The sequence below is a fragment of the Cetorhinus maximus genome, chromosome 8 (genome assembly GCF_964194155.1).
Source record: "Cetorhinus maximus chromosome 8, sCetMax3.hap1.1, whole genome shotgun sequence".
Lineage (NCBI taxonomy): Eukaryota > Metazoa > Chordata > Chondrichthyes > Lamniformes > Cetorhinidae > Cetorhinus > Cetorhinus maximus.
Window position 1 is genome coordinate 79,136,191 of NC_135886.1, and position 14,557 is coordinate 79,150,747.

The 14,557-nt window shown below is 39.5% G+C and overlaps 1 protein-coding gene across 1 annotated transcript; it reads left to right on the top strand.

Moving 5' to 3' along the window:
- The first annotated feature begins 2,569 nt into the window (after positions 1-2,569).
- On the top strand, positions 2,570-14,434 carry tnfsf10l4 (tumor necrosis factor (ligand) superfamily, member 10 like 4). The gene is made up of 5 exons (XM_078547117.1): positions 2,570-2,870; positions 5,780-5,929; positions 8,853-8,898; positions 9,333-9,413; positions 13,912-14,434. The coding sequence occupies exons 1-5, from the start codon at positions 2,703-2,705 to the stop codon at positions 14,343-14,345; spliced, it is 879 nt and encodes a 292-aa protein (XP_078403243.1). The 5' UTR covers positions 2,570-2,702; the 3' UTR covers positions 14,346-14,434.
- Positions 14,435-14,557: the final 123 nt, after the last annotated feature.

The following is a 14,557-nucleotide window of genomic DNA, read 5'->3' on the forward strand; positions in this document are numbered from 1 at the left end:
CTCAGTTAAATGTTGCCTTGATGTCAAGGGTGGTCACTCTCATCTCACCTCTTGAATTCAGCTTCTTTGTCCATGTTTGTTCGAAGGCTGCAATGAGATCTGGAGCCAAGTGGCCCTGGCGGAACCCAAGATAAAAGTAAAATACTGCGGATGCTGGAAATCTAAAACAAAAACAGAAAATGCTGGAAAATTCAGCAGGTCTAACAGCATCTGTGGAGAGAGAAACAGAGTTAACGTTTCGAGTCTGTATGACTTAACTGAGTTTTTCCAGCATTCTCTGTTTTTGTTTCTGGCAGAACCCAAGCTGAACATTGGTGAGCAGGTTAATGCTGAGAAAGTGTCACTTGAAAGCACCGTCAACGACACTTTCCATCACTTTGCTGATAACTGATTGTAGACTGATGGACTGGTAATTGGCCAGATTGGCTTTGTCCTGTTTTTTTTGGACAGGATATACAGGGCAGTTTTCCACCTTGTTGGGTAGATGCCAGTGTTGTAACTGTACTGGAACAGCTTGGCTATGGGCATGACAAGTTCTGGAGTAAAAGTCTTCAGTACTGCTGCCAGGATGTTTTCAGGGCCCATAGCCTTTGCAGTATCCAATGCCTTCAACTGTTTCTTGATATCACATGGAGTGAATTGAATTGTCTGAAGACTGGCATCTGTGATGTGAGGGACCTCAAGGGGTGGCTGAGATGGATCATCCATGGCCTGGTTGAAGATTGTTGCAAATGTTTTAGCCTCGTCTTGCACTGACATGCTGCCCCCACCCCACTCCACACACCCCCACCCCCAATCGTTGAGGATGGGGATATTTGTAGAGCCCCCTCCTCCAGATAGTTGTTTAATTGTTCACCACCATCAATGACTGAATATGTCAGCAGGGTACTTGCAGAGCTTTGACCTGGTTGGTTGTGGGATTTGCTATAGCTTTCTCTAATGTGTTATGACCAGTCCCCGGGTAAGGTTCCCCCAATTTGTTATTATGCCAAATGAGATAACCCAAATTGTTATGCTCCCGGGTGAGGAGGAATGAACTAGCTCCCCTTCTTTATTCAACCCCCTCAATTGGTCGCAACAAGCTTAATTTAAAAAGGAACCCTTCCCTTGTAGATAAAACTTTCCCAGTCCAAATGTATTTATGTTTTAAAATGAGCCAATTTTACCAGGCTGTCTTGAGTCAAAGAAAGAGTGAGCTTATTAGTTACTAAACACGAGGGAAAATAATAAAAATGCAACACACATTCACACAGGTTAGAAATGAGAAATTGAGTCCAAAAATAAAATGTAATAAAACTATACAAATCAGTCTTTGGCTAGTCTGTGAGGAGTAGATGATGAAATGTTGCAGCTGTTAAGTTGGATGATTCCAGTAGAGCTGACTTTGGCACTTGAGCAGCTGGTTTGGAGATTCTTGTTTCTGCAGGTTAGTTGAAAAGAGTTGTCCTGTTTCCTTTTCGACTGTGGCTTTGCTGACTTGTGACTTGCTTCCAGCAATTGGAGAGGAGGAGTTTTTTACCCGCAAGCGCAGGGATGCCCAGTTGGTGTTCTTCAGCTGTGACCTTCACAGCACACACACACCAGAAGAACATCAGACTAGCACACAGAACTAGGGTTGCAGTTGGCTTTTCTAAACCCCTTTCCTTGTGTATTCCTGGAAGGGGAAAACAAACATGTCATTCACCCAGATCTGTTTTCTTTTCAACTCGGTTCATGTTCACAGTCTGGGATGTAACTCAATAGGAGGTGGTTTCGGCTGAGATGGTAATAATTTTCTATTATCTCCGCAACCAAAGGAGATGTCAGTTCAGTTTGCATTGTATCTTTTCCTTTGAAGTGCCTCTGTCTGATGTAGGCCATGTCACACTTTTTAGGTGCAACATTCCATTCTCTCTGAACTAGTTGGTGAAGTAGTCCACATAGGAATTTTCCAGCAAGTGGTTACCTTACACTCAGCCAGCTTTTGCTTGTATGTCCTTTTAAAAAAACACATCTTACTTATAAGTTCACTACGTCCATAAGTAATTCGGGGATAAGATCCGTGGTTATGACAAATGCATAAAGCAATGTTAGAGCAATGCATTAAATAGTGAATAACCAGAGGAAAATATTTTCTAAGCTTGGATATCAGGAACTGACTGATAGGACCTATGTTAAGTATTTTGTCTTTTAATTTTTAAAGGAAGTCCAAAAGAAGTTAAAGATAATTTAAGTCGTTTAATTATTAATATTGATGTTCAACCTCTTAAGAACCGTGTGAAATTAAAATATAAAGTGACAAGTAGTTAACGTACAAAAAAATTACTGTCACGGCAGCAACTATGAGACTAAGGTTATTTGATTCTTACATTTCAAAAGCTATTTTAAGACACAGATTTATGATTTTTAAACTATTTGGTCTTTTTTATGGCCTCAAACTCGCTGATGTACCCTGAGTTTGACTATGTGTTTACGGAGCAGGCTTTCAGAAAAACGTTAAATAGCCATTAAATCTCAAAGGACGGAAGGGTTTGAGTCACCAGGAATCAGTCTACTCCCAGGAGACATTGAGACAGGAGAACCAAAGCAAATGTGTAACGTCACTCAGCTCAGAAACGCTTCCTTGTCTGCTTGACGTTGATTCCAGTTTGCGACAGTTTCGGTTATTTCCAGTTTGTGCCACTCAAAGCGCGATAATCCTGCTGAAAGTTTGCAACCTCAAAATGTCCTCACCGCCGGCGGATTACAATTACCAAAAACTAGACGAAGAATTCACGGGTGTTGCAAAGAGAAAATGGAGCGTCGTCGTGCTAATTTTGGGATTTGTAGCTTTTGCAGAAATGTGTGTAACTTGCTACTTTTTCTGCTATTTCACTGATCAGATCGACCAGGTAAGAAGAACTCTTGGCATTGTCTGTAAAATATATTAAATGCACAAACGGATGTGCGTGTGTATATTTTGATGTACAAGAAACTGTTGTACCCTGTATAAATTCAATGGCTGGCAACTTCAAACTTGCTCTGTGCAAACAAGTTTTGTTTTAAATGGGTATAATGAACCATTCAGGGCTGCAGAAAGGCATCAACATAGAACCATAACGTCGCGCTGCGAGAAATTTTCAGCACTACTGATTCCACTGTTCGAAAGTACTGTTTTTAAAGAAGTCTTTCGCAACTTTTTAATCCTGCCGTGCGTTTATATAAGGCAGTAGTCGAAGATCCTTGAACAATACAGGATCTCTGCAAACAAGTGAGAGTTATATTAAAGATTAAAGTGAACACATAACCGCGAAAACGAAAGCAGCAACTTCTCGAATGCGTCATGTAAATTTTAGACGCCCTTCAAAATAGGTGGAGTTGGAGAAATTCTGATTCTTTGGATGAATCAGTCCGCCCTTTTATGTTGGCATGGTTCATCTCCGCAGTCACATTCACTTACAAACAACATTCTAGCCACCACAGTTAAACCTGCAGAGAGAAACCGAGTTAACGAGAAATACGCCAACATAAAACACTACAGTCTCCATACTGAAATTCACGTAGGCAGAATTTCAATCTCAGTATCCTGAAAAACACATACAGGCTTCATTCCAGTTCGTACAATGGAATTCACACCCGCATAATTTCAGGCTATATATACACTTTTTTATGCATAATTTAAGAATCTCTCCACGGACATTCGCACACTGCTGCTATTTAGACTTTACATCGGCATTGACATGCAGGCAGAAATCCAATATTCACACTGGCGCAATTACAATCTCTGTACACCAATATTTACACACAAGTACAACTTCAGCCTAGGTAGAATGAAATGTAAACAAAAACAAAAATAGCTGGAAAAACTAGTTCTGATGAAGAGTCATACGGACTCGAAACGTTAACTTGTGTTCCTCTCCGCAGATGCTGTCAGACCTGCTGAGTTTTTCCAGCTATTTTTGTTTTTGTTTCAGATTTCCAGCATCCGCTGTATTTTGCTTTTATCTAGAATGAAATGTACTTGCACTCAATTAAAGCTGTGTATACTGAAATTCTCAAAGGCACAGTTGCAGCGGGTACACTAAAATGTAACTACACTTCCCTCAATTCTACAGTGAGATCCATGTACCAACATCACCATCTTCTGAAAATCATATTTTTTCAGCATCCCCTGATCCCACTTAATGTTTGAGATAATGTCTTTGACACCTCTGTCCAGGCATTTAAATATCCAGCACTAATTGGTATGACAGTTGTTGAACTTATATTTGCTTTTTAATTTTATACATTTCAGCCCAAACACAGTTATGGTTTTGGTGTGCTATTTCCTGCTCTGTGCCATCACAGTACTACAAAACAGGCTTATTTAAACAAGTACCAGTTGTTAAGGAAGAAACTTAAAATAACTTCAACTAATTTACCATTGAATCACTTCACCCATGCTGGTTCTGAGGAAAGATGAGTCAAAAATGGCCTCTCTGTGGTTTTGGGAAGCAAGTGAATTTGCCATTCATTTATGACCACAAGTATTTTTTGTGGTTGATCTGAATATAAGGACTTATGTTTATTTATTGGATCCATGTTGCCATTTTTATTCCTATCTCTTATGTTTTGTTAGGTTATTTTTAATCTTTAGGTTCCTTTTCCTTCCCTTTGGTTGATTGGTGGAGATAACCCCTTCAAATTTGAATTTATATTGCATCTTATCATTCTTTCAGGACACTTCCAAGCTCTTTACATATAATGAATTATTTAAATCAAAAACGGTTGTTTTTGCAGCAGCAAATTTGCACAAAGCCAAGTCCCACACAAAGGAATAAAATGGAAGGGCAATCAATCTATTTTTTGGTGGTTTTAGTTCAGGGAAGAAAATTGGCTCTGCATCTCCTGCTCTTCTTTTATTAATGACTGAGATCTTCAACATCCCATACAAGGTGGACAGGACCTTGATTTAACATCTAATAAAAAAGGATGCACTTACGATAATGCAGTACTGCCTCAATATTGCACTAGAGCATGGGTGTGAATTATGTGCTAAAGCACTAGAATGGGATTTGAACCCACAATCTTCTGACATAGACATGTGAAGCCTACCAGCTAAACCAGGTTGGCACAGTGTTGGGCAATATCCATCTGCTAGGAGGATTGATTGACCTGGTTGGTATATGATATTTTTTTCTTATGTGTTAGACATTTGCTTTGCTTCTATATAGAGCCTTCCCATCAGCATAGCTAAAACTCACTGAATAGAAAATTGTCTTATCCATGCTATGACACAGCACATTATTAAACCAACAAGGATAAGCTTCACTTCTTCCTAACTTAGTTCACTATTGGAAGCATGAAAATGTCTCCAAGAAGGTATTTCTCTCCTGTTTTACCAAAGATGCAGTGGGTATGTATATGCTACCAGGTCCTGTGTGGTCCTGACCTAGGCTTTTGGTTCAATCCCCAGTTATGCTGTGTTATGTGATCTCAGCTTGAAGATGATGGAAGCAGTGTTGTTGGGCTAGGGAGAGGAAAATCATCCATGGTTTCCCTCCTGAACAATACCTAGTGACTCCTTAGGAATTTGCATTCAGGCGGTGAATGTATCGTGTAAGCATTTTGGCAAGTTGACTATGATGCCTTTATGATTGAAAAGTCAGTCAACATTCACCATTTGATTCTAAACATAAAAGAATGGCCAACTGGGTGAGGTACTGGAGGATCGTCAGGTCTTCCCAGCACCAGCTATCACCATCTTGAGAGGAGGCAAGAGGAAAAAAAGCATAAAATAAAGCTAAACACAGCAAATTAATAATTCCTTTTTCATAACCAGATGCAGCAGAAATTGAATTCTGATAATTATCCAGGGCGATGTCTCCAATACCTGAATTCCTACATTGATGATTCGGGAGAGAGTGAAGTGGCCATTGAAGATTTTATGTGTGATAGCTGGCTCAAGAATTTTAAGTTTCTAATCAACCAGGTAAATATTCTATTGATTTCTTTTTATTCATTCATGGGATGTGGGCTTCGCTGGCTAGGCCAGCATTTATTGCCCATCCCTAACTGCTTTTGAGAAGGTGGAGGTGAGCTGCCTTCTTTTTCATCCTTGTTAGAGCACTGGTTTTTTGAGTATTTTCAAAAAACAGTTTATCTTTGAAGCCACCTAGTGTTAAATGAATACAGTTAATGTTGAGTAAATGGCTAAAATGATAGTAAAAAAGATAAGTTCCAATGGGAGAAATAACAAAAGCATTTATTTATATTGGCCTTTGATGGAAAGAAATGTCCCCATGCACTTCACAGATAGGCATAAAGGAAAGGATACTGGTGCAGGAAAGGATTAAGAGGTTGACCGAAAACCTGCCTAAAAAGATGAGTTTTGAAGGAGTTACTGAAGGTGGAGAGAGAGAGGTCGAGAAGCAGAAGGGAATCCCAGAGAGTAGGACAAAAATGGCTGAGGGCTTTGTTACCAGTGGCAGGGAAAAGGGAGTAACAGAAGACCATATTTGGAGGAAAAGAACATTATGAAGGTTATATAAGACTGAGGCCATTGCATAAAGAGAATGGAGTGAGATAATGAATCAATATATAAATGAGAATAGTGATTTTAAGTTTAGTGCATTTGGACAGAAAACCTGTGTACATCAGTGAGAACAGAGTTGATGGACAGGGAAGTCTGTGCGGGAGAGAATAAGATGGCAGAGCTTTTGATAAAGTTGGAGTTTATGAGTGTGGTGGATGATAGCATTATAGAATTGTTAGAAAATAGGTAGATGTGAGAAAAGGCTTGTAAATAGTAGTGGAGGAGTTGAGTTAGAAACCAATCGGGCAATTTTGCACTGGTGGAATCAGTCATCATGATGGTAGGATGGATAGGCATTTGATTCATGTCTTAAATCACCAAGAATCAGAAGAAGTTCCCACTGTAACATTACAAAGTGAATGTAACATATGTTAACATTGTAAGTTTATAAAAAGATATTGCAATGATATACAATCAGAAAATGGTTTCCAGTGGTGTTCCACAGGGCTCAGTGTTGGGGCCCTTGCTGTTTGTTATATATATTAATGATTTAGACTTAAATGTGGGAGGCATGATTGGGAAATTTGCAAGTGACACAGAAATTGGCCGTGTCGTTGATAGTAAAGAGGATAGCTGTCAATTCCAGAATGATATCAACGGTTTGGTTAAGTGGGCGGAGAAGTGGCAAATAGAATTCAATCTGGAAAAGTGTAAGGTAATGCATTTAGGGAGGGCAAAGAAAGCAAGGGAATACTCAATAAATGGGAAGTTATTGAGAGGAGTTGAGGAAGTGAGAGACCTTGGAGTGCATGCCCACAGGCCCTTGAAGGTGGCAGGACGGGTGGACAAGGTAATCAAGAAAACATGGAATACCTTCCTTTATTGGGCGAGGCATTGAATACAAAAGCTGGGATGTATTGATAGAACTGTATAAAATGCTGGTTAGGCCACTGCTAGAATTTTGTGTACAGTTCTGGTCACCACATTACAGGAAGGACGTAATTGTTCTGGAGAGAGTGCAGAGGAGGTTTATACAAATGTTTCCAGGATTTGAAAATTGCAGCTATGAGGAGAGATTGGATATGCTTGGGTTGTTTTCCTTGGAACAGAGGAGGCTGAGGGTGACTTAATTGAGGTGTACAAAATTATGAGGGGCCTAGATAGGGTAGACAGGAAAGACTTGTTTCCCTTACCTGAGCGTTCAGTTGCCAGGGGAATAGATTTAAGGTGATTGGTAGAAGGACTAGAGAGGACATGAAGAAAAACTTTTTCACACAGAGGGTGGTGGGATCTGGAATTCACTGCCTGAGATGGTGGTTGAGGCTGGAACGCTCAACTCATTTAAAAGATACCTGGATCTGAATCTGAAGCGCGGTAACCTGCAAGGCTACCAACCAGATGCTGGGAAGTGGAATTAAAATGAGCAGCGAGTTTCTTTTTTCTCTTTTGGCTGGCGCAGACATGATGGGCTGAATGGCCTCTTTCTGCATGATAACTTTTCTATGGTTTTATGAATGTAAGTTTAATTCTAACAACAACTAGTTACAGACAGGGTATTAGTCACACTGCAAGACTCATCAAAAAATACATCAAAACCATTGTCTTAAGATGCCAAATACACAAGAATTAGTTCAATATAATAGAATTCATGATAAAAATTAGGGCTGTCACTTGATTTTCAGCGATGCCTGTTGCTGTCCCTGGCATGTTCTTCCATGCTCCTCATTGAACCATTGTTGGTCAGTTGGCTTGATATTGAGGGATATGCCAGGCAATAAGGTAACAGATGGTGGTGGAATACAATTCTGCTGCTGCTAATGGCCCCACTGCACTTCATGGATCTATTCTGAATCTATTTCACTTAGCACAGTGCTTATACCATCTGTGAAGATGTCTGTATGTTCAGAACCTCTGCATGCTTGTGTGTTTGACATGGCTTTTGCCTGTCCGTCCATCTAATATGTCAGTCTGAAATTACAACGTAATTATAGATAAGCAAAGCCATTCAGCCCATTTTAATTTATCCATCCAGACAAATTCTAAAGTTTCTGCTGAGTAACACCTGTCCTTCCTGCGAAACATCTGTTAATCTATGCAAAGTGAGTTTTATTTACTCATGAATTGAATATAAATTGTAGTCATGTTTTCAGAATAACCTGATGCACAAATTGGCCCAGCAAGGTAAAAACTACTTCATGTCATCACATGAATGAAAATAGCCAGGTAGTCTATTTCTGCTGAGTCCTTTTGTTCAAGCCCTCTGTGCAGACAGTTAATTATCTAATAAAAGTTAAAATAAACTGCCTTTTTCTTTAATTTATGTACACTTCGGAATAGAAACGTTCCCTTAAAATGTACATTTTATTTCATTATTTTTCAGCGTCTGCAATCTGATGTGAGGAATTTAATACACAAGGAATTGAAAGGTGAGGTTTACTGAATTAGAGACATAATTGTTCACTTTAATTTTGAAGGTGTCCAGTAGACTGTCAGGCAGTCTGTTTGAAATGTACAATGCAGCAATGGTTTAGACTGCAGAAGTCTGGGCTTCAACTGTTTTTTTCCTGCCCGTTTGAACAAACCTTAAGAGTATGGCTAACAGCAGAACTGGGTCTACTTTCCCTTCATTATCTATCTTTGGAAGTGCCTTGCTCTGCCAGGGTTATACCGTTATTAAGTTGAGAATGGGAATTCCCCATATATTGAGATGAGAACAACAAATAGCTATTCTAATGAATAAGATGTTAAATGTCAACACATTACGGAGTTGTGAAAGCCATACAGTAATTGTATTAAGTTAATGCAGTGACTTTTCAGTAAAGGAAAATGAAAAATATTTTAACAGTTTTTTTCCTTTTAGCACACAATGCAACATTCCTGGGTCCTGACAAACCAGCAATCCATTTAATTGCACAGCACAGAAACAAACCTCCAAAGAATGGTAAGCAATGCTTTGCATTAAACAATTCCATTATTCATATGGAAAAATATAATTCATTTCTCAATCAAAATATACAACTGAATGTTTTCATTTCCTACACTTACTGATCTGAAAAAACTGAATATGATATTCACCACTTCATTTTCAGGCTGCTTTCCCATCATTGTACTTTTAATTATAATTTATGTAACCAATGTTACAATCTCTTTGGAGTTTTAAAGTTTCTCAATATTTCAAAGGATTCATTTACTAGGGATAGGGTGACATAATGGAATTCCATTTTGTCTTTTCACTTCTAGTCTCTTGAGTTTGAAGCCAGAATGATAGGATTTAAGTTTTTTCTGTACTAGCAAAAGGTCATTTGTGAAATTTCCTTGTGAGTGTGAGCCTACATTTAAAAAGCTATTAATTTGGCATAATATTACGATTTTATTGGCAATCTCGCTCAGAAATACCAGGAGGATGGCTGCTGTGAAAAATGCTAAATGTGTTAAATATGGTACAGGAGGTGCTCTTTTTAAGATTGGAGTTAAGGTGATTAGAGCTCAAATTAGTGCCTATATGACCAAATGAGAGGCATATAGTACTACAAGTGCCAGCTGATGGTTGTTAGATCCTCCTTTAGCCTAGGACCTGCAACACTATGCCACACTTCATTTATAGACGAGTTCTCTCTGTTTGAAACCGCTGGTACATGATAATGGCTTTCTCAACAATGTTTCATGGGTTGTGTTTACTCTTGTGGATATTTAAACCTAGTCCATCTGTAACTTTCATTTGGTGGAAGTTTCAGGCAAAGGATCATAATTTTCCATTCTGCTGCCTGAGATTCATAGACACCCTATCTTTAGGAATGGTAGTCAGACTCTATCAGTGATTCCCTAATTTTCTCTTGCTTTTGTTAGAGGGTAAAAACTGGAGGTGGTTTTCTTCCAACATTCATAAATGTTAATTAAAGCTCTTTTGTCAAAACAATAGACTCTACAGTATTATGGGTTTCCAGTAACATTACAAATACTGACATGAACTTTCCACTACAGTAGTGGCTTTCTCCAGCTCTCCAGTGATCGAATACACTTGTAAATTCCAGACCAAAAACAGCAGAAAAGAAAAAGTAACAGAGGTAAAAAGCTGCTTGGCTATCCTCTATGACTCACATACCGGCTGAAGTTTACTAACTTGTTATTATGTTACTATCTATGGCACGGAGGTCTTGTGGGTAGTATCCCTACTTCTAAGCTAGAAGCTCTTGAGTTTATGTCCCACTTCAGGACTTGATGGCCAAGATCTGTTCATAATGTAGCCAAATAGATTGATTAACAGCCTTTGAGTCCTTCCAAATGCCTGATGGCAGGCAAGGGAGTTTCCTGGTCAGCCATACTGCAGAAGGCCACAGCAAACCACTGCCGTACTTTGCCAAGCATAATCATGGACCAATCCAATGGAAGTCCATGGTTGCCAATACCCTCTGAGGGCATGGTACCTGAAGGAGGAGGATCTATGGCACAAGGTAAATTCTCAGTGTTTTTAGATTCAGGTTTGAAAATCTAAGACTTGGGACTTGGGATTTTTTCAGTGTTGATGGCTCTGTAAAGAACTGTTCAGATTAAACTTTTAAGACAGGCATGCGCAGGATGCACTAATCATTCCCGACACCTAGGCAGATTTGTCTCGAGCACTGTTACATTCCCAAAGTGAAAAGTTGGCAAGATGTCTGAGAACTTAAATCTATGCAATAAAAGTTGTGTATCCTGCATTTCCAGTCTGTCATATTGCTTCTGTGTCACACCTGAGGAATATATAAAAAAGACAAAGGGACCTCCAGGAACACACAATACTGAAGACTGACTTTGGCAATTTCTTAATTGACTTTTATATGAATTCATCCAATGTTTACATAACACCAGGGGATGAAGCCATATAGGAATAGGGTGGGTAAGTGTGATTAGGGCTACTTGCATGGCATGGTCTGGTTGGGCTGACTGAGTTGTAACTTCTAAATGTTTCTTTTGCATGTAGACTTTGAAGCTTGAAAAGGACACATCCCTATGCATTAGCAGAAAGTTACTACATAAGACCCAGATTTTGCTGTACTAATAAGAATGAGGCTGCCAGTACAAATCAGGACAAACTGACAGCAAGTTCTGGCTTTTGTACAAGCACAGTTAAAAGTAGAAAGCCAGAAGCTGCTGTCAGTGGTACCCTTCTCCTCCACATGCTGCACTGCTGCAATGTTGCAGTCTTCACTGATGAAATTTGCACAGAAATCACTGAAATGATGGGAAGTTAGGGTAATTACCTACTAGTCTTGCACTAAAGATGGATGAACGTGTTAGGACTAGTTCAATCAGGAGTGAATATTTAACAGTGTAATAAATTATCATTACAACTGAACAATCTTTCTGAAAAATTAATTTTAGAAGTGATCTATATTGACCTTATAGTACAGGGCACAATTTAAAAATTGGCGAATGATGTGAAACTTGGAAGCATTATATACTGTGAGGAGGATAGTGTAGAACTTCAAAAGGACATAGCTTAGTGGACTGTATGGATAGATGGCAGATGAATTTAATGTGGAGAAGTGTGAATTGGTAGGAATAAGGCGGAGAGACAATCTAGAATAAAGGGTACAATTCTAAAGTGGGTGGAGGAGCAGAGGGACCTGGGTGTACATGGGCACAAATCATTGAAGGTAACAGAACAGGTTGAGAGAGCAGTTAATAAAGCATACAGCATCCTAGGCTTTATTAATAGGAGCATATAATATAAAAGCAAGGAATTTATGTTAAACCTCTTTAAAACACTGGTTCAGCCTCAATTGGAGTATTGCGTCCAGTTCTGGGTGTCTAGGAAAAATGTGAAGGCATTAGAGAGAGTGCAGAAAAGATTCACAAGAATGGTCCCAAGGATAAGGAACTTCAGTTATGTAGATATATTGGAGAAGTTGGAACTGTTTTCCTTGGAGAAGGTTGAGAGGAGATTTGATAGTAGTATTCAAAATCATGAGGGGTCTGAATAGAATAGAAAGGGAGAAACTGTTCCCATTGGTGGAAGGATCAAGAACAAGAGGGCACAGATTTAAGGTATTTGCCTAAAGAAGCAATGGTGAAATAAGGAGAAACTTTTTCATGCAGCGAGTAGTTAAGATCTGGAATGCACTGCCAGAGAGTGTGGTGGAGGCAGGGTAATTTGAGGCATTCAAGAGGGAATTGGATTGTTATCTGAAAAGGAAGATTGCAGGATTATGGGGAGCAGGCGGGGGAATGGCAAGAGGTACTTTGCTCCTACAGAGAGCTAGCGTAGACATGACATTCCGAATGGCCTCCTCTTGTGCTGTAACAGTTCCGTGATTGTGTGGAACCTCAATCCCTCAGAAGAAAATTAATGTTGTAGATTTAGTTTTAGTTTTCTGTTTTTCTCTTGTGTCTCTTCCTTAATCCCATGTGGAAATTCCAGTCTTTATTTTGCTTCCTGTATGAATGATTTAAATATAATTTATATTTCCCGGTTTTTAACTTACTAGTTTGCAGTCTGCATGTCTCAGTAAGGATCCTTCAAACTGATTGTTGGAGGAACTTTTATGTCACAGACAATACAGATCCCCTGTAGATGATACACATTGGATCAGATGGCAGATGACTGGGCATCTCCACTGACAAGCTAACCAAATGTCTATGTGCAGCGATACACAAGGTGGAAAGCAAAAGCTGTTGTAAAAACAGAAAATGCTGGAAAAACTCAGCAGGTCTGACAGCATCTGTGGAGAGAGAAACAAGAGTGTGATGGGATATTCTCCACTTGCCTGGATGAGTGCAGCTCCCACAACACTCGAGAGGTTTGGCACCATCCAGGACAAAGCCTGCTTGATTGGCATCACGTCCACATTCACTCCCTCCACCACCAATGCACAGTAGCAGCAGTGTGTACCATCTACAAGATGCACTGCAGGAATTGACCAAGGCTCCTTAAACAACACCTTCCAAACCCATGACCACTACCATCTAGAAGGACAAGGGCAGCAGACACATGGGAGCACCACCACCTGGAAGTTCCCCTCCAAGCCACTCACCATCCTGAGTTAGAAATATATCGCCGTTCCTTCACTGTCACTGGGTCAAAATCCTGGAACCCCCTCCCTAACAGCACTGTGGGTGTACCTACAGCACGTGGACTGCAGCAGTTTAAGAAGGCAGCTCACCACCACCTTCTCAAGGGCAACTAGGGATGGGCAATAAATGCTGGCCCAGCCAGCAAAGCCCACATCCCATGAATGAACTTTTAAAAAATTTAACGTTTTGAGTCTGTATGACCCTTCTTCAGAGCTGTTCCTTTGCTGATTGCAGCAAATTTCAAGCCAGTGTTATGTGATGCACTGTTCCTGTCCTTTTAAGATTGTGCACCTTCTGACTTGTTGTGAGCAATATTGAAGGAGAGTTGGTGATATCTTTTTTTTTAAATATGTGTTTAATTCCATATTTTGAAATTTTCTTGGCAGTGCCATCTTACTTTGCTCGTGTAGGTGGACATGATGTACTCTACTGGGATGACATAAAAGGACTTACAGTGCATCGGGGTGCCATAAAATACCATCGTGGAGAAATTACCATTCCCAAGGATGGCATCTATTATATATATTCCCAAGTTTATTTCTGGCATATACAGCAACTGGATGGAGAGGATCAACAATACAATCTCTTTCTGCAGTATCTTTACAAGATGTCCATGAATTATTATGAGCCTATTCTTTTAACTAAAGCTGTTTACACCAAATGTTGGTCAAAAGAGTCCAAGTTTGATATGTACACAAGTTTTCAAGGTGCCCTCTTTGAACTGCAGCAAGGGGACAAACTATTCATAAAAGTAACAAATGCAAGTGCTGTAAATGTTAACGAAGGGGCAACATATTTTGGTGCTTTCATGATTTTTTGAATGTAATGATTAAACCTGTGACTGTATCAGTCTTAACTGAAATTCTGTAGAACAGCATGCAACTGATATTAAATTTTATTGCAGTTTAAGTATCGGTTATGGTGTGAGATCTGCCATATCCCAAAAAATGCATGATTACATCCTCATAAGCAGAAAAAGATAAATGTTTTAATATCCCACTCTAAGATTTTCCCTACTGGCAGTAGCAAAAT